The sequence below is a fragment of the Garra rufa genome, chromosome 17, assembly GCF_049309525.1.
Source record: "Garra rufa chromosome 17, GarRuf1.0, whole genome shotgun sequence".
NCBI classification, from domain to species: Eukaryota; Metazoa; Chordata; class Actinopteri; order Cypriniformes; family Cyprinidae; genus Garra; species Garra rufa.
In genome coordinates, this window is record NC_133377.1 from 37,015,509 (window position 1) to 37,035,233 (window position 19,725).

At 34.4% G+C, this 19,725-nt stretch overlaps 1 protein-coding gene across 2 annotated transcripts in view; it reads right to left on the reverse strand.

Moving 5' to 3' along the window:
- Positions 1 to 19,725, reverse strand: part of LOC141290168 (chromodomain-helicase-DNA-binding protein 4-like) — a 34,152-nt gene that overhangs the window by 13,527 nt on the left and 900 nt on the right. For both annotated transcript variants that reach the window (XM_073822369.1, XM_073822368.1), the window contains exons 3-26: positions 17,219 to 17,340; positions 15,753 to 15,980; positions 15,551 to 15,669; positions 12,930 to 13,186; positions 12,190 to 12,314; positions 11,831 to 11,966; positions 10,045 to 10,214; positions 9,688 to 9,921; positions 7,991 to 8,194; positions 7,677 to 7,888; positions 7,453 to 7,584; positions 5,871 to 5,970; positions 5,579 to 5,770; positions 4,894 to 5,094; positions 4,662 to 4,799; positions 4,413 to 4,534; positions 3,415 to 3,588; positions 3,194 to 3,335; positions 2,952 to 3,083; positions 1,057 to 1,174; positions 832 to 956; positions 636 to 728; positions 401 to 539; positions 137 to 306 (exon numbers count right to left, since the gene is read on the reverse strand). In XM_073822369.1, the coding sequence (XP_073678470.1) occupies positions 137 to 306; positions 401 to 539; positions 636 to 728; positions 832 to 956; positions 1,057 to 1,174; positions 2,952 to 3,083; positions 3,194 to 3,335; positions 3,415 to 3,588; positions 4,413 to 4,534; positions 4,662 to 4,799; positions 4,894 to 5,094; positions 5,579 to 5,770; positions 5,871 to 5,970; positions 7,453 to 7,584; positions 7,677 to 7,888; positions 7,991 to 8,194; positions 9,688 to 9,921; positions 10,045 to 10,214; positions 11,831 to 11,966; positions 12,190 to 12,314; positions 12,930 to 13,186; positions 15,551 to 15,669; positions 15,753 to 15,980; positions 17,219 to 17,340 (3,785 nt within the window). The remainder of the gene's footprint in view (positions 1 to 136; positions 307 to 400; positions 540 to 635; positions 729 to 831; positions 957 to 1,056; positions 1,175 to 2,951; positions 3,084 to 3,193; positions 3,336 to 3,414; positions 3,589 to 4,412; positions 4,535 to 4,661; positions 4,800 to 4,893; positions 5,095 to 5,578; positions 5,771 to 5,870; positions 5,971 to 7,452; positions 7,585 to 7,676; positions 7,889 to 7,990; positions 8,195 to 9,687; positions 9,922 to 10,044; positions 10,215 to 11,830; positions 11,967 to 12,189; positions 12,315 to 12,929; positions 13,187 to 15,550; positions 15,670 to 15,752; positions 15,981 to 17,218; positions 17,341 to 19,725) is intronic.

A 19,725-nucleotide genomic window follows, 5' to 3' on the forward strand; every position in this document is an offset into this window, starting at 1 on the left:
ACATATCATGTTCCCAAGCGACACCATCTTGACTGCATCGCGATTTTGCTTTTATTTTAATTAATCTCACAATCCTAACATCAGCTATTATCCCACATATATCCAGCAGCCCACAGTGCTCTTTAGTGGGACTCACCGCTTCCTCCTCATCCTTGACCACATACTGAGCCACTTTGAAGGAGCTGAGATACTCGTTCATGCTCTGGATCTCGGTGTCATCTGTGGCATCCTGGTTACGATCCAGCAGCCGGTCGATGGCTTTATCATCATAGTGAATCACGCTGCTGTCCTCTTCTTTATTCTCTCCTTAACAAACAAACACAAGCGCTTTCAGTGTCAGTTCCTTAGGTGAGAAACTGTATTGGTTTATAAGTAAAGAGGTTTGTAATTCTAGACACACCTTCTCCATCATCTTTGAAGAGCTCCTCTGTACCAAATTTGAGAATGTCATCCAACTCTTGTTTGGACATCGAACCGGTCTTTGAGCCCAGTCCAGGACGCACAACCAAGTGAGTCAACATCATCTTTTTCTTGGCCACCTTGAGATTAAACAAAGACCAATCAGCTTGGATTCTAAAGACGGTGCAGGCAAGGAAACGCATTTTGTTTCACAGAAGAAAAAAAATGTAGGGTACCTGAGTGATTCTCTCTTCTACAGAGGCTTTGGTCACAAAGCGGTAGATCATCACCTTCTTGTTTTGACCAATCCTGTGAGCTCTGCTAAAGGCCTACAAAGATAAATAAAAAAAAACACCAGCGAGGATGAGTATCCTATGAGTATATATATGAGTATATTATCCAACATCATGATGTCAAACATCACAAAGTCACCTGAATGTCATTGTGAGGGTTCCAGTCTGAGTCGTAGATGACAACGGTGTCTGCGGTTGCCAGGTTGATACCCAGACCACCAGCTCTGGTTGACAGCAGGAAAGCAAACTGGGGAGCACCAGGAGCTAGAGCAGAAAAATCAAATTCATTATGACACTTAGAAATGAACTTTATACAGAAAAGAAACAAAACCACAACAGTTATATAGCAAACATCTGGTCTCACCATTAAAGCGGTCAATGGCTTCCTGTCTCATGCCTCCCGTGATGCCTCCGTCAATGCGCTCATATTTGTATCCCTCATTCTCCAGAAAGTCTTCCAGCAGGTCCAACATTTTGGTCATCTAGTAAAGAGGAACAAAACATCTCAAACCCCACTGTGCATTACAGACATTTTTGTCATATATATATATTATATGAGTCAGAGACGAAAAAGGGTTTAAGTATAAAAACAATAAGTGTAATACTGCTTTTAATTGTTGTTGTTCAGTTGTGCATTTATTGAATGAGCACTGTGCTACGTCCGAACAGATTGCATTATTTTATGTATAATCATTTTACTGTATTAATTAATTTTAAATCAATTTTTTAAATCATCTTAAATGTTCTTAAATTCTGTTTTCATTGTTGTGATTATTTTTTTAAATTATGATTTTTATGCTATTATGATTTTAATTCCTTCTATGTACAGCACTTTGAATTACCATTGTGTATGAAATGTGCTATATAAATAAACTTGCCTTGCCTTGTTTTTCTAAGCAAAAAATAAATCACACATTTTTCTCTAATTTACAGAAGACACATTAAAATGTCAATCAGTGTAACAATCTTGTCAGGCATATTTACAACAAAAATCAAATTGTGACATATTAAAAGACAAATTACTTTCACCCCAAATACCAATTAGTTTTAATACTACATTTTAATTTGCTACTATCCTAGGTTTTGCCCATTTGTCAGTAAGAATTTTTTACTAATTTAAAACACTAAAATTTCATATGCTCCCTTATTCTTTTCTATATTTCAATATGTACAAATCTGAATAAGCATTTTGTTTAAATTTTTACATAAATGACAATATAATACTGAATGACAATATAACATTATTTCAACCAAATGTTGACATTTTATTCTCCAAAAACGTATTTGAAACCTTTAAAGTAGACATTTTACTTACATTTAATGTGCCTTCTATGGAACTAAAATCACTTTTGTAAATTTATTGTAAATGTATTATTTATTATCATTGATTTTTTTAGAAGTGACAACATACAGAGCCCCTAAAATAACATTAAAAAAAAAGGAAAAAAAATATGAAAAAAAATATTTTACATGAGCACAAGAAACATTTTTGTGCCCTCAAACTATTCACATGGGATTTTTTGCATGCTTATGCATTAATATTTCTAGTTTTATATAACTTATTTCCTTTGTGCATACACCTACATCTATTTTTTATTTTTACAAAGGCCCTTGAGGCTATGTAATATAGTGCTAAGAATAATGCATATAACCTGCATTTTGCATAATGAAAAAGTGCACCTTGAATTCATTCAGTCGTATTAGACAAGTTACTAAAGAATCACTAAACAGCTGCCATGAAATCGCACTTGTACAATAAATGTATTTTCATTAAATAAAAAATGTTCTATTATAAGAAACGAATTGGGGCAAAAGTCTGGAAACAAAAATATTTTTCATACTCCACTCCAGATTCCAATTCGAAGATATAAGGCTGAACACCGCTACTGAGAGTTTCTAACATTTTCAGTGCGTGAGACTGTCCCGTTTTGTTTTTGCCAGCTCTTGAAGCTCCACCCTCCTCTGAAAAAGGGGACCAGCTAATTTGCATTTAAAGGAACAAACACAAAATCAACGCATTTTGGCTCATACCCTAAAAGTGGCAATGTTAACAAGCTATGAAAAAAATATATTTTGGGTATTTTTAGCTAAAACTTCACATACACACTCAGGGGACATCAGAGACTCATTTTAACATCTTGTGAAAAGGGGCATAATAGGTCACCTTTAATAAAATCAATATTTATAATGATGTAAAAGGGATTCATTTGCCTAATAGGTAAATGATTCCTAACTTAAAAAAAAAAAAAAGATGTTTACCTGAGAGAAGATTAGCACTCTGTGTCCGTCTTCCTTGAGTTTACGCATCATCTTCTGCAATAGCAGCAGTTTGCCAGACGATTTAGTCAGAGCGCTGCCCTCGTACATCCCATTGGGCAACTTGGCAGCTTCCTGTTTCACACAGCCAATCAGAAGTCTTGTCAAGCTTTCAATTTAATCTATATGCAATTTACTCAAAAATTATATAATATGACATGTTATTGGTCTGTTATTAAACGTACCATAGCAGCAACGGGAAAGAGATATGGATGATTACAGCACTTCTTAAGATCCATGACGACGTTCAGCAGAGAAACCTGGTTTCCACCACCACGAGTGTTCAGAGCTTCAAAATTGCGGGTCAGGATGAACTTGTAATATTTCCTGGATTCAAAAATGAAAGATTCAGAAACTCTGCCTCCCTGTAACCTACTTCTAAGTCCATTTCTCGTCACATACTTACTTCTGCATTGGGCTGAGCTCAACTCGCACAATGAGCTCTGTTTTGGAAGGCATGTGCTTGAACACGTCGGCTTTGAGTCTCCTGAGCATGTGTGGTCCCAGCATGTCGTGAAGCTTTTTGATCTGGTCCTCCTTGGCAATGTCGGCAAACTCCTCCAAGAAGCCCTCAAGATTACTGCAGAATGAGAGATAAAGTGTCATTTGTGGCTGCAGATGCCCAGGGGGCCACCAGATGGTGCTAAAGGGTTGCATTTAAGACGAGACATCCAAGGTGAATAGGGTAAAAAAATAAAAAATAAATAAATAAATAAATATATATCACCATACTTACACAGTTGATTGATTAAATTACGATTTACAAACATTTTTTGCATTAAATGTTTTCTGAAATGCTATGTTAAAATATGCAAATGAGGTGTTCTAATCTAATTAAATGTGCTCATTTTTCGTAAATTTCTAGAACAAAAATCTCAACATCGGATGAAGCCAGGTTCAAAATTCTTGTTTCGTTTCGCTGACATATTAGACTCAAAGGTTTTTACAGAGGGGCTTTTGGATATCTCTTTTTAATCACTGCACAAAAAAGCCCCCCCAAAAAATGCCTTTTTGGATTAGCACAATCTTTAAAGATTTATATTGTAATAGAAATCTACAGACAGATAGATAGATAAAGTGCTATAAAATAAACACTTAAAGGCGTATTTAGGATGTTTTCTTTCCATTAGTCTGAAAAAACACTTCATTAAAAGCCAAAAAAAAAAAATCACCCTTATGACTGTTTTTTGGTCCAGGGCCACATATTAAACAAAAACACTTAATTCTAATTTTCGTCAAATTTACGTTTAAGCATTAAAATTACTAACCGGAAACAAAAACTAAAAAATCAAACTGAAACTAAAATTTAATATCAAACAGTATTTCAAGACTTTTGGAAAATCTATAAATTATTACTGCAAGTTCCTGTACGATCTTTGGATTTGATGTTATTGACAAACACACCTGAATCTCTCTGGTGTGAGGAAGTTAAGCAGATGGAAAAGCTCTTCTAAGTTGTTCTGTAGAGGAGTTCCAGTCAACAACAACTTATGCTGCAGTGGGTAGTTGTTGAGTATCCTGAAAAACTACAAGAAAACACCACAGCAAAGCATTAAAACATCAAACTGCCATAAAAATGTACAATTTCGAAATTTGAACCAGTTTTAATTACATCTCGTAGTCAAATTATTGCATAATCTATGTTGGTCTCACCTTTGACTGATTATTCTTCAGTCTGTGGGCTTCGTCAACTACCAAACAAGCCCAGTCGATGGAGCCCAGAACAGCTGTATCAATAGTGATCAACTCATAGGAGGTCAACAGTACATGGAACTTCACGGAGGCTTCTTTCTGCATGGTCATGAGGTAATAATCATTGATATAGATATGGATTCAAGCGTCTTAAGATTCTTGAATAAAAAGCGGAGTTGTCCAACTCACTAACCTTCATCTTAGAGGGTTTCTTGCCTCCACGGATGGCGTTGTTCTCAAAGGAGAACTCGTTTTCTCTGATGACAGCCCTGCTGTCCTTGTCTCCGACGTATGTGACGACATACATATCCGGGGCCCACATTTCAAACTCTCGCTCCCAGTTAATGATGGTGGACAGTGGGGCACTCACCAGGAATGGACCCTTTGAATGACCCTGGAGAACGAGCACAGCAGCGTGTTAAAACTGATGAAAGAGGATATGCTATATTAAAGGTACTAAAGTAAAATTCTATGTTTTTTGTAGCATTTAATTAATTAACATACAATGTAATATTTACAGTTCATACAAATACTATAAAATTAAATTCCAGGACTTTAAGCACTACTTTTTTTAATTTTCAAGGACATAGATCTTAATGTCTTTCAAATTAAAAAAAAAAAAAAAATTCATAAATATTTTTTGAAATTGAGATTTCTACATCTGAAAGCTGAATAAATAAGCTTTCCACTGACGTATGGTTTGTTAGGACAATATTTGGCCGAGATACAACTATTTGAAAATCTGGAATCTGAGGGTTAAAAAAAAAAAAGAAATATTGAGAAGCAAAGGTTTTGCGAACCCACTCCAAAGTTCCGATCTAAATCAAATGATTCACGATACGTGATTTGATGTCCTGATCTGAATCAAAACCACACACCTCTTTATACAGTGAATACAGGAAAACAGCAGTCTGCACGGTCTTTCCCAGACCCATCTCATCTGCCAGAATGGTGTCGGTTCCCTGAGCCCAGGAGAAGCGGAGCCAGTTGAGCCCCTCCAGCTGGTATGGATGCAGCGTCCCGCCTGTAGCGTCCAGATACTCTGGCTGACGCTCAAACTTAATAGTGGGCTACAGGAGAATAAAAAAGAGGTTTTAGCCACTGATAAGCAACTAGGTTAAACAGGTGCTGTCATTAACGTGTAGGACCAAAACAATGAAGCTCACTTACATCCACGACAGGGTTCTCTGGAGGTCGGTCCAGTTTTCGCACCTTTCCTTTGATCTTCATCTTCTTTCCTGGTTTACCATCATCTCCCATCATCAACTCCCTTTAAGAGAAAAAAAGATGAATCTGACGAGCGTGTGCATCAGTATGTGTTTTCCTTGCATTTTCAAGTCTATGAATCTGAAGGTTTCACATTTGGTGCTAGTTTAGAGTAATGAATTCATTTAAGTTATTAAAAAAAAAAAAAAAAAAAGCTTGTTTTCATAGTCTTCCACCATCTTAAAAAGTACCAGGGTTATCAGCAGCTAAAACTATTAAAAACCATTTGTCATTTGAAATTTTTGTATTTAAATGCTGAAATAAAAAAAATTAAAAAAAAAAAACCAAATAGACAAAAACACTTCCTAACCTTTGTCAAGTTTAAGATGAAGCTATAAATTACTAGCTGTAAAAAAAAAAAAATAAAAAAAAATAAAAAGAACTGAAAATAAAAATAAACAAATTGTCATATAAACAAAAACATGAGCACAAAAAATATTAAGGACATTGAAATAAACTAAAAATACAAAAATTTAAAAATAAGTCACTTTAGAATATTAATATAAACTATAACAGTATATTAAAAAAAATACTAAAATAATATAAAAACATAAGCACAACAAATATTAAGGAAATTGAAATGAAAGCTAAACATAAAAATAAGTCACTTTCAAATATTGATAAACTAATAGTATTTAAATAAACTACATTAAAAATAAACAAATTGCAATATAATATTAAAAAAACATCAGCAGAAAAATATTAAGAAATTAAAATGAAAACTAAAAATAGAGAAAAAATAACAATAAAAGCCATATTGATATAAACTATAATAGTATATAAAAAAAATTGTAATAAAAAAAAAAAAAACATAAGCACAAAAAAATTAAGGAACTGGAAAAACTAAAAATATAAAAGCCACTTCAAAATATTGATATAAACTATTATACTACAAAAAAAAAAAAAACATAAGCACAAAAAAAATTAAGGAAATGGAAATAAACTACAAATATAAAAATAAAAGCCCCTTTTAATATTGATATCAACTATCAGCATATAAATAAAAACAAAAATAAAAATAAATCAAACCTAAACAGTAATATATAAAAACTATACTAAAACTACTAAACTATATACTAAAACTAAAATGAAAACTGAAAATATATTTTTTTTAATTCAATGCAAATATCTGAATATAAATGACAATAAAATATAAAAAAACTGAAAAATATACAAAAATATAAATTCAAAGTATTAATATAAACTAATAGTATATAAATAAAAAAATATATAAAAACAAATAAAAAATGAAAGCAAATAAAACTAAAATGAAAACTTAAAATATAAAAATAAAACCCAAGTCAAACATTTTAAAAAATTTAATAGATAATTAATAAAATAAATAATACTAACAAACACTATCACGTATTGGTTAAAAGTTTAATTTAAAATGTATATTAAACAGTATTATGTTACTTGGAAGTGAAATGCTTTACAAATGCTGTTTCATGTTGTCTTTAACAATAGTGTCTGTGCACATGTATACCTGTGGTTCCAGTACTGCAGTTTATAGGTGTCAAACTCTGGTACATCCATATCCTCTGCCTCCCAGGTGGCCTGATCATACGTTAAATCCCTCCACTTGATGAGGTAGTGACAGTTATTCTTCTTATCCACACTGAAAAGAATAACCCACAACAGGTACGACGTGAGCAAAGCCATGAAATTGATCCAAAGCGATTCAATCTAAAGTTCCTGAGCTCATCTCACCTATGGTTCAGGATACGGTGAATCATCATCCACTCCATCTTGATGCCGAAGCGGTAGTACTTCTCCTCCATCTTAGCATAAGTGGGGTCTTTCTTCTTTCTCTTCTCGCTCTTCTCCTCTTCTCCCTCAACACCGAAGTCTATGGGTGGGGGTTCGTCCATGTCGTTCTTGCGCTGGTAGTTTCTGAACATCACCTGACAGTGCATCTCCAGCTAGAGAAGGTGCAGACCAAAATTAGGACCAAGCCAGTGTGAATTCTGCATGAATTAAAATGTAATTTTTTTAAAGACCAAAAGTAGAAGCAGTGCTGGTACCTGCAGCTCAGAAACCCAGGAGCAGTGCCAGTAGGACATATTTTGCCATTTAACGAAGAATTCCCTCTCAGGTCGACCAGCCAGAGGCTTGGGGTCAGGGGCATTAGATGGGAGGTCAATGGGCCGTGGCACAGGGGTCGGAGGAGGAGGTTCACTCCAGCGCCAGGTCAGAATCTTCTGAACCTTACCTTTCATTGAAGGACACTGGAAGGAAAAATTAGGAAGTAATTATTTCATGATGCACACAGGGAAGTTTACAACATGGAAAGAGTCAAATATTTATTTTCCAGCGATATCGTCGTTTTTTTAACTGAACTGAGCTGGACGATGAGATCACCAAACTGACTTTACCTGAATATTGTTTATTATTGTCCTTTTGCATTATCGACACACTATTTTCCGGTTTAATACTGTAAACCTGCTTTGAAACAATCAGTGTTGTAAAAAGCGTTATATAAATAAAAGGTGACTTGACTATATTTCATGTATACATTATCATAAATAAAAATCAATGGTTAATTAAATATATACCTAATTAGGTCTAAATATATATTAAAAAGTGGACTGAAAAAGGATAATACCCATACATTACTAAAACCAATACTCATTTAAGCATATTTAAATCAATCAATCAAAGCTAGGTTATTTGTACATATCATTTGAATCTCAAATATTTATATTAATTATAAACTATATTTATATCTAAATAATTCAGAAGTAGCTTTTTGTACATTTAAGTCCCAATTACATTATTTTTGTTACTAACATTTTTGAATATTTTTGGTATATACACACACATAAAATTTCCACTACAGTAGCATTGCAAAGTAGGATATTTGTACATGCTTTTTGAGTACTAAAAACATTTCTAAAAATTCGAACAGTAATTATATTTATTATGCACATATGTATTAATTATATATAATGTATTTTATTCACATATGTGACCCTGGACCACAAAACCAGTCTTAAGTCGCTGGGGTGTGTTTGTAGCAATAGCCAAAAATAAATTGCATGGGTCAAAATTTTTGATTTTTCTTTTATGCCAAAAATCATTAGGAAATTAAGTAAAGTTCATGTTCCATGATTTTTTGTAAAATTCCTACTATAAATATATCAAAATGTAATTTTTGATTTGTAATATGCATTGTTAAGAACCTAATTTGGACAACTTTAAAGGTGATTTTCTCAGTCTTTTAGATTTTTTTGCACCCTCAGATTTCTGATTTCAAATAGATGTATATCATCCAAATATTGTCCGATCCTAACAAACCATACATCAATAGAAAGCTTATTTACTGAGCTTTCATATGATGTATAAATCTCAGTTTTGTCAAATTTAACCTTATGACTGGTTTTGTGGTCCAGGGTCACATATATTATAATTCAAACGTAATATATATACACATTGCTAAGAACTTCATTTGGACAACTTTAAAGGCGATTTTCTCAATATTTAGATTTTTTTGCACCCTCAGATTCCAACAACCATACATCAATGGAAGGATTATTTATTCAGCTTTCAGATGGCGTATAAATCTCAAGTTTAAAAAAAAATTACCCTTATAACTGGTTTTGTGGTCCAGGGTCACATATTATAATGTTACAAACGATTTTCATTTCAGATAAACGCTGTCTTGCTGTCTTCTAACTTCCTATTCATCAAAGAAACCTGAAAAATTCTACGGTTTACTCACAGTGCAGCGCGGACAGATCCATTCTCCGTTGGGAATCTCGGGCAGGGGTGGGTTAAGGCAGTGGATGTGGTACGACGAGGGGCAGGAGTCACAGCACAGCAGCTCTCCGCCATCCTTACACACCCTGCAGAACTCCATGTGATGGTCGTCTTCTTCCGCCTCACCTCCCGCCTCGTTATCCTCCTCGTTTTCTGATGCGTCCTCACGAGCCTCCCACTGGATGCCCATCTTCTCCTGGAAAAGGAAGAGATGATGCTGAGTATAGTGGCACATCAGGTCTTGATTATTCAGCTCTTTGGACAAAACCAAGTATTTTACAGGAGGCATGTGCTGCGGTTTTAGAGTTGGTTCACTCACACAGTGTGGGCAGCTCCAGGTGCCCTCCGGTGCCTTCTCCATATCAGGGTCCAAGCAGACCATGTGATAGGCTCGTGGACAGGTGTCGCAGAGAATGATCTCTCCTCCCTGCTGACAGACCTCACAGTAATCCTGATGATCCGTCTCATATCCATCACCTTCTTCATCACCTAACAGAGAAAGAGAGGATAGATCAACAACTGATGGAAGAACCCTATAAAGACAAAATCGTGAAATCTACTCATAAAAAAAAAAAATTTAAACTCCCAGTCAAAAGATTTTTAATGTTTTTTTTTTTTTTAAAGAAGTCTCTTCTGCTTACCAAGCCTGCATTTATTTGATCCAAAGTACGACACAAACAGTAAAATTTTGAAATATTTTTACTACTTAAAATAACTGTTTACTATTTGAAAATATTTAAAATTTCCTGTTTCAAAGATATATTTTAATATCATTACTTCAGTCACATGATCCTTCAGAAATCATTCTAATATTCTGACTTGCTGCTCAATTTTTTTTTTTTTTTAATTATACTGATGCCAAGCCATTTTTTTTAATGGTATTTCAGATAAATGCTGATCTTTGGATCTTTCAATTCAAAGAATACTGAAAAAAATTACTTGACTGTTTTAAAAATTTATAGTAATAATAAAAAAAATTCTTGAACTGTAAATCAACATATTAGAATGATTTCTGAGGGATCATGTGACACTGAAGACTGGAGTAATGATGCTGAAAATTCAAATAAATTGCATTTTATATTCAAATAGAAAAGTTTTTTTAAATAGTTAAATAAAATATTTCACAATTTTACAGTTTTTGCTGTACTTTGGATTAAGTAAATGCAGGCTTGGGGAGCAGAGGAGACTTTATATTAAAAAAAAAAAAAAAAAAAAAAAAAAAAAAAAAACCTTAACCTTACCGTACAAAAACTTTTCACTGGTAGTGAAAAGTCACTTAAAAATTTTTTGAAATAAATATAGTACTATTGTAGAGTATAATGTACTTAAAGTAATGATAAAAGCAACTTGTTGGCCAAATAAAATGGAACTGTAAATTTTCATTTGATTACATGTTTTTTTTTTTTTATTATTGTTAATGTTTCATGCCTTAATTTGATTTTTGATTCTAAATTTGTATTAAATCACAAATACAGAAAAATTAAAACAGTCACCATTCGGGGGCAACAGAGGGCCCTATTTTTGTAAAACAATAAATAAATAATTACTTAAAACTGCATGATTTCAATTGATTACACATACAGTTTTGATTAGTAAAATATAACTAACCATTACAACTAAATTGAAACTGAAAACACAGAATTGGGGAAAAGTAAAAAAATACCTGGTGGAAAACTCCACACAATGTTGACCTAAAAAAAAGTTTTTAACCTTAAATTGTTAAGATTTCATTATTTCAATTAATTAGAAATGATTTATTCTTACCGAGGTTTAATTTACCAATTAAATTAATCCTTAGGCAATCGAACAATTCAGAAAAAGCTCCTTTAAAAATACAATAAAATTGAAATGGAAAAAATGTAATTTGGGGAAAAAATTAAAATGATTTCTGCTCTATGATAGTAATCAATTTGCTCGAGGCTTTCAAAATATTCCTGATGGTCTGAGTATGTACAAGCTACACTGTCTTCCAAATCAGCTCACCCATGAACGCAACAAAAACTAGATAGTCTTTGGTCCCTTAAATTGTTCTCTGAAAGGATTTAGACAGAGACAGGAGGTTTCCTTGACCTGTTTAAGCCTAATAGAGAACATTAGATCCTCACCCTTTTTCGTCTTCTTTTTGGGCTTCTTTTTAGTGCTGCTGCGACTACTGCGGCTATTTGATCCATTCGAAACAGACACACTGTTCATACTGCCATCGTCAAAGTCACTATCCACGTCAACATCGTCCTCTTCGCTCTGAAAAAGATCATTTTAAAAAAAAAGGAGACTAAAGCAAAGAGAAAAAAACCTGAAAGTCTGATAAATTACCAGAAAATTACTTGGATGTCATTAGCGAGAAGCTATGGCTAAAATTAGAGCAGAGCGAGGGAAAAAAAACAAAACAACATCGTTCATGGAAAAAGGTTTAAGGATGAGTGCAAAGGCAAGCTGGAGAAAAGGACAGGAAAATGATTCTTACAGATGAGCGTTTTCTCTTGCTGTTGAAGCCTCCTAGTTTGATCTTCAGAGGAGCAACCTTTTTGGTCTTCACCTTCTTCTCTTGAGGTTTGGGAGCAGGTTTGGACTTCTTGCGCGCATTGGGACCTGAAAAAGCGCAGGAATTAGCATAATTTTCCCATGCAGCAAGCAAAACAATAATGGCTAAGCACTTCATAACTAATCACCTATATTTTGTTTCATTGGATTTTTGAAAGATCATGTGACACTGAAGACAGTAATGATGCTGAAAATTAAACTTTGCATCATGGGACTAAATTGCATTTTAAATTATATTTAAATAGAAAACAGACACTTTAAATTCCAAAAACATTTCACATTATTACCGTATTTTTTAGCAAATAAAAGCAGCTACAGCGAGCATAAAAATTAATTTCTTATAGGTCCAGGTTTCTGCAATAAAAGCAATTACCAGTCCATGTTTGCTTCTCTTTTCTTTTTTGTATGTGAAATGAGCAACAGCGGTATGTTGTTGGGTCGAATAGTGCCTCATTCTTAAATAACAGCTTCTCAGAAACCATTATAATGTGAAAACCATGAATCCTCAACACAGCAAAAAACAACTGCTGAATGTCCATAATTATACTGTTCAGATGAAGATGCACAAATCAAATAAATGCCACTGCCAGAAAAAACAGCTGCTTAGCAGGCAGTCACTCACTAAAACACAAACTAAAAGACCTGAAACAACTCTGCACTCACCCTTGCCCTCTTTTGTCTTGGCCTTGCGTACAGGAGGTGCTGGTGTGGACTCGGCACTGATTTGGGCTGCGGGTGCAGCAGGTGGACTTTCTGCTGTTGCATCCACAGATACAGCGGCACTAGCGGCTGCCAGGGCTGTGGTGGCAGCAGCCGAACCCCGCAGAGGGTTGTTGGTGCTGAACTCCCTCCACTTTGCTCCCAGAACCATCATCATTTTGGAAACAGCGATTTTGGGGTTCTTGGCAGCGATCAGAGGCCTGAGGGATTGTAGGGAGGACATCATGGTTAAAATCTGGGGGAGAAATCTATTTAAATCAATGATTTTGTTGCAATCATTCCTATGTTGGTCTAAAGCCAACAATATATTTCAGAACTGCACATATTAACATCATGCACTCCAAACAAGTCAAGTCACCTTTATTTATATAGCGCTTTATTCAGCAATAAAGACAGAACAACATCAAAATCTCATGATACGATAATATCATGATATGAAGTCAACGATGCAATATTTAAAAAAAAAAAAAGTCTAATTTTTAAAATTCATTTTCATTTTTAAAAGTAAAATTCTCCTACCTAATGCATTTCGAGAGTTCAAAATTAAGAGCTCCAACTAATGTTCTTATCTAAGAAAACTTAAGTCAGAAAAAAGTCACTACATTCATTTATAACTGAACTTTAAAGGGGACTCAAACCTCTTTTTCGTTGTGGTATATGGTCTCAGTCTAAATTACATTTACACTAATGTTTTAGGAAGCCAAACAAATTAGAAGAATATAACAATAACAATTTGATATTATTGTTATTCCTATGACAGTAATAGCCATATATCATAAAACAATTGCACTGTAAAATGAATTAAAATGAAAATATTTCACAGGTATATCATTTTTGCTTTACACTGCAGTAGGGAAATTACACTTCTTTCCTAAGATCTACACTTGAATTTGGACTGCAGTGACGTTACCCATTTAAACCACTAGCTGTCAGCAATTCATACTGCACTTTTAAGCTTTAATTTTGACGGAAACAACGGTAAAGCTTTTATTTTGACAGAAAACTCAAGCTTCAGTAAAACAGGCTTACAAAAATGCGTCTCACTACAAATCTAGTGAAATTCTGTAAATCATCTGCCATGAAAATAAAGCATGACTGGTGGCCGTTGCATTCCAAACACACACTAAACTCACAGCACACATGCAATAAACTAGTTCACCGTGTTCAGTGCAAACTGAGCCGTTCTGAGGTGCTGAAAACACCAGATCATGAGCTGATCACCTGAATGAAGTGTTCGCTTTGTTTTGAAACGCCCAGCGAAAACTGACTTGATAAAGGGACTAAGCAACAGAAGAAAGAAACTCATACAGGTTTGAAACAACTTGAAGCTGAGCATCTCTTTAAGTGTCTCCAAGTGAATCCAGTCAAAAAAAATGCACTTTACTGTATAACTTGGAATGTCATGGAATTTGCTAAATTTTGGATGAATAAGTCAAACGTACATCAGTTCACTTAAATTAAAACGTGATATGGACTAGTATCTGAGAATAAGCCTCAAAAGACTATTTATATTAATCCTGGACGTTTTGCAAGTCTCTGTGCAAATGAATTGTGCAGATGCGCGTTTTGTTTACTACACACATACTGAAGCGTGTGACACCCACAGTGTTTTCAGCCTCTGCCGCCTCAATATAGGAGTTGATGAACACAAACAATCTCAAGAATTGCTCAGAGTCTCACTTCATGAGCAATTTAGCTTTTCTTGTGAGAAAACAAAACGACTGTCATGTATCCAAACAGACACTTAAAGGCCTGGTTTAACTTGAAGAAACTGACATAAATATCTTAATGTAATGAAATTATAGATAGATATTTACCAGAAAAATGTAAATACACAACATAGTATTTCTATGGGGGGTCTAAAACTACACATAAATTTGAGGGGTTAATTGTATTGGGCTTTAAAATGTGATTTTGGTAAACTTTCATTAAATTGCTGTTAAATTGTGCACGTTTCATGATTTCAATTAATTGGCCATGTCTTTGTTAATACAATTTTATTTAACCATTAGAATCGGAGTCTAAATGGAAATTAAAACAGAAAAACTACAAACTTCATCAAGCAACATTAATGGAGAAAAACAACTACAGCAACATGCAGATGCGTAGCAACCGAGGGGGGACGAGGGGGCACTTTTTTTGACCTAGCACCAATATTTCCGCCATTGTTCTCTGATTTGTTACTTAGATGTGAGTGAACTAACATTTAGCCAATCACAGCGCAAATCTCTTGGGTGTCCTCAAATTGCCACTTTGGTGCTGTAAAATGCCCATTGTTCTTCTATTTAGAATTTATTATACTGTATGAACATCACCATACTGTCCCCCCCACTTTTAAATTGGCTGCTACACCCCTGGCAACATGTGATGTCATCAGAAAAGATGTCTTAATTTGTTTAAAGATTATAAGGGCAGATGGATTTGAATAGAATTAATGTTGTGCACAGCTAAAACTGCAATATTCCATTAACAATAAGAACTGTCCATTTTGAATTAAAGGCGACTTTCCGATCAAAAACAATAGGTGATTTTTCGCACACTCGTAATGTTTGCAATGCACATACCTGACGAACTGGCTGAAAGCTTTGTAGTTGGTCAGAGTCCTATAGTCCTCCTCGGTGAAGACATGATCAATGTCCTCCATACCCCAGGTATCCAAAAGCTGAGAGGAACTTTTTGGCTCCTTAAAATCAGTTCAGAAAAACACATCTTATAAAACTATCATTATCATTCCACTTTATCACTTTATATTCCATTTGAACTCACAGCATCGTCATCATCCTCGTCTTCCTCTTCCTCAGGTTCCCTCCGTTTGGAAGCTGCTGAGTTTCTGTCGGCAGCAGAGCTGCTTCTTTTCTTGTCCTTCGCGGTGCTGGCTCTTTTCTTCTTCTTCCTGCCAGGTGTGTAGTCACTACCCTCACTTTCTGAACGGTCTTCTTCACCATCGTCCACATCAGGGCCTTCCACGGGCTCCGGAGAACTGATGCCGATATCCTGGAGGATGCATAGGACATACTTTTGATCAGTTTTGGATGCTGGTAAAATCACAAGTCTGTTGTCCAAAACAAGATTTTAGGTTAAGATTTATATTAATGTACAATAGCATTCAATTTAGTAAGACTTTTTAAAGCATTCAATTCATCAAACATGACAGTAAAGGCATTTTTAATGTTACAAAAGATTTCCATTTTACATAAATGCTATTCTTATGAAATTTCTATTGAAAAGAAGCCACAAATAAGAATATTAGAATGATTTTTGAAGGATCATGCGAGACTAAAGACTGGAATAAATTTAACTTTCACATGAATAAATTATATTTTAAATTATACTAAAATACAAAGCAATATATCAAATAAATGTAGCTTTGGTGAGCATAAAAGACTCGTAGTGCATCACCATTTTTAACACTTTTTGGCTTTTTAATATAATTTAGATGCATGACAAGTTCATTTTTAAATATACAAATATCCAATGTACCGAAACATTAATATAAAGCCATAAAATCAGCATGCACAACAAAACATTTTTTCTGCATAGTTAAAAATCAACAGCAAAGCAGTCATGATTAATGCAAAACTTAAAGGCAGACTAGTAATCATTTTAGGTTTCCAGCATTAACTATTATTGTCCATTATGACAGCAGAATCACTGTCTCAGTTCTCAAGCAAACAAAGCTCCCATCGAAGTTGCGCAAGAGCTCACATTTATATAAAGTCTTTTTAACAACCACTTATGACATTACAAAAACCGGTTTGCGATCTTTACATTAAATGACTCACCTTGTATTATAAGCTAAAACCCTGAATACTTTATATTGTGTTCAGTACTTAAAAAAAAAGGGGATCACTCAACCAGTTAGTCAAGAATCAGATTTTGCAGCACAAATTTTATAATTGAAATGCTTGAACAAAAGCACTCAATATTTTAAACACAACAGCTGTAGATATTATTAATAAAGCAGTTGGATCTAATTCGATGGCTAAAAGAATGAAATCATGTACCTTTGATATTACCAATTATTAGAACATGTTATCCTATTTGCGACACCAGCTAAATTGCTCTGTTTCTCATTAAGACACAGTGGGGGAGGTTTCTAATCCATAACATAAGGATAGCGAATACTGCATTCTCCAAGGATATTACACACAAACAATATCCCCACACACACACACACACACACACACACACACACACACACACACACACACACACAGAGAAAAGGCCATTACCTCTCTGCGCGAGCGATTCCTCTTGCTGCCTTTGCTCTCGCGGCTACTTTTTTTGGCTTTCTTCTTCTTTTTCACCTTTGGGGCATCATTTTCTGACAACTCCTCATCCAGGTCATCCTCGTCTGTGGAAAACACACAAATCAAAATAATTTTATTAATTTTTTTTCCCCTTGACTCTTCCAATCACTTAGATAAGCATTACTGAAGATGTGTTAGCAAAAATTATTTTTAGACACATTGCACTTAGAGAAATATTTAAGTTGTATATTTATTTGAAGATTTAGTCTGCTCCTAAATGTGTTTAAATTGACGTTTTGTGTCATGTTTGACTAATATGAAGACATTATTTGCGTGTGACAGCAGAAAACAGCAAGTAAGTTGACGGTTAGCCTTGTAAAAAAAAAAAAAAAAAAAAAAAAAAAAAAAAACTGACTAAAAAAAAACGTCAAGGAGGTGATTGAAAATGCAAAGGTATCCAAATATATAAGGTGGATTACTCATTTAAATGTTTTCTCTTGACTCTTCCAGTTATTTAGATATTATTAGTATTATTGAAGAGGTTTGGCAAAAATTATTTATCCACATCACACTGAGAGAAATGTTTAGGTTGTATATGTGACCCTGGATCACAAAACCAGTCTTAAAGGTTTTTTTTTTATTTATTTATTTTTATTTTTATTTTTTTTATTGAGGACAATATGGGACACAATTTGGCCGAGATACAACCATTTGAAAACCTGGAATCTAAGGGTGCAAAAAAAAATCTAAATATTGAGAAAATCACCTTTAAAAGTTGTCCAAATGAAGTTCTTAGCAATGCATATTTACAAGTTAAAAATTAAGTTTTGATATATTTACAAAATATCTTCACAGAACATATCCTAATGATTTTTGGCACAAAAGAAGAATCGATAATTGTATTTTTGGCTATTGCTACAAATATACACGTGCTACTTAAGACTAGTCATTAGTTGAAGATTTATTGTGTATATTCTTTGTGTTTACTATAAAAGATTCTATTATTTCTATGTTCTATTTTCAGGACTGGAAATGACTATTTTAGAAGTATAGTGAATAAATAAAACATAAAATAAAACTCATGAGCATGTGAACCATGCAATTAGACAAAGAGCTTCCCAGATTAATCCAATCAATCATCAATGCCATTTGTCGACATTTACATTTAATCTAATAATAGGAGAGAAATACATTAGTCATCTCCAAATCTATTTCAGTGACTTGATCTGGGCTGGTTGAAAAAAAATGATCCAGGACACTACATGATGAAAAGTGATGTGGATTACTCACTGCAATACAGGAAGTATTAAATGACCAAAAAACACTGATATAAGTGACCCGAGCATTACAATCAGATTCAATATTAGTTATTTTTGCTAAAAGGATTGCGGAGACTAAACCTGAAGACATTTTGTGTCACTTCATTCAGTTGCGTCTCTGTTTAGGGAAGTCACACTGCCCAGTTGTTATTATCATTCTGTCAGTCCTTGACCAAGTTCTCATGGACAACAGTAACCTGGATAAGATCTTAATGGACTTGCCTCAGGTTTCATTATGAAAAACAATATACTGGCTTTTCTCCAGGTACCACAGTATATTAACAAAGAAGCCTCTTTTTGACTAACCACACTAAATATGCTAACACTATAAACACACAACACATATTAAATCATAGTTTACTTCCTAAAGTGGTTAAAATTAATCTCACATTGTGTTTTACATAATTAGCAAGGCAGAAATACAAAAATACACCGAGTATTTTGCTCCATACAGCACAGTGAATGCCCGGGCAAAGCCCCCCTTTAACCATTTCCCTGAAAAAACTGGCGTCACATCCGATTCCTGCACATGCTGAAGTGCAAAATCAAAATATCAAACTTAAAAATCGACGTTTGTAGTTATTTCACAAGCAAAAACGCAATTTTTGGGGCTTGAACGCCACAGGCCGACAGCGCGCGAACAGCCAGAGCGCGAGGACACAGAAAATCCTCACGCGTCAAACTCACACGCGACTGTTAACGTTACCGGTAGGCCGCTAAGCAGCGATGCCGGCACAACAACAACGTAATATAGCTAATGCTAGTATAAAACCATCACTATTGGTCAATGAGCATCTAAATGTGCTTGAATTGACGTTTTGTGCCATGTTTAACTAATATGAAGACGTATTATTTGAGTGTGACGGTAGAAAATAGCAGGTAAGTCGACGGTTAGCCGCGTAGAAAAACCGGCAAAACAAAGCACTCACTGGAAAATCCGCTAAAGAGTCGATGAAATGCAAATGTGTCCAAACATACAAAGTGGATTTCTCTTTAAAACGATAATTTCTAGTTTGCTACGTCTCATAAGAAAGGAAATACCCAGAATCAGACGGGCTTGTTGTTTCGTTAGCCGACTAACGTTAGCAACCGCTTCGTCGAATAAATCAAGTTTCACACTAATAAACTCCAACTAAGAACATAAAACACCTCATGAATAATGTGTTTAAA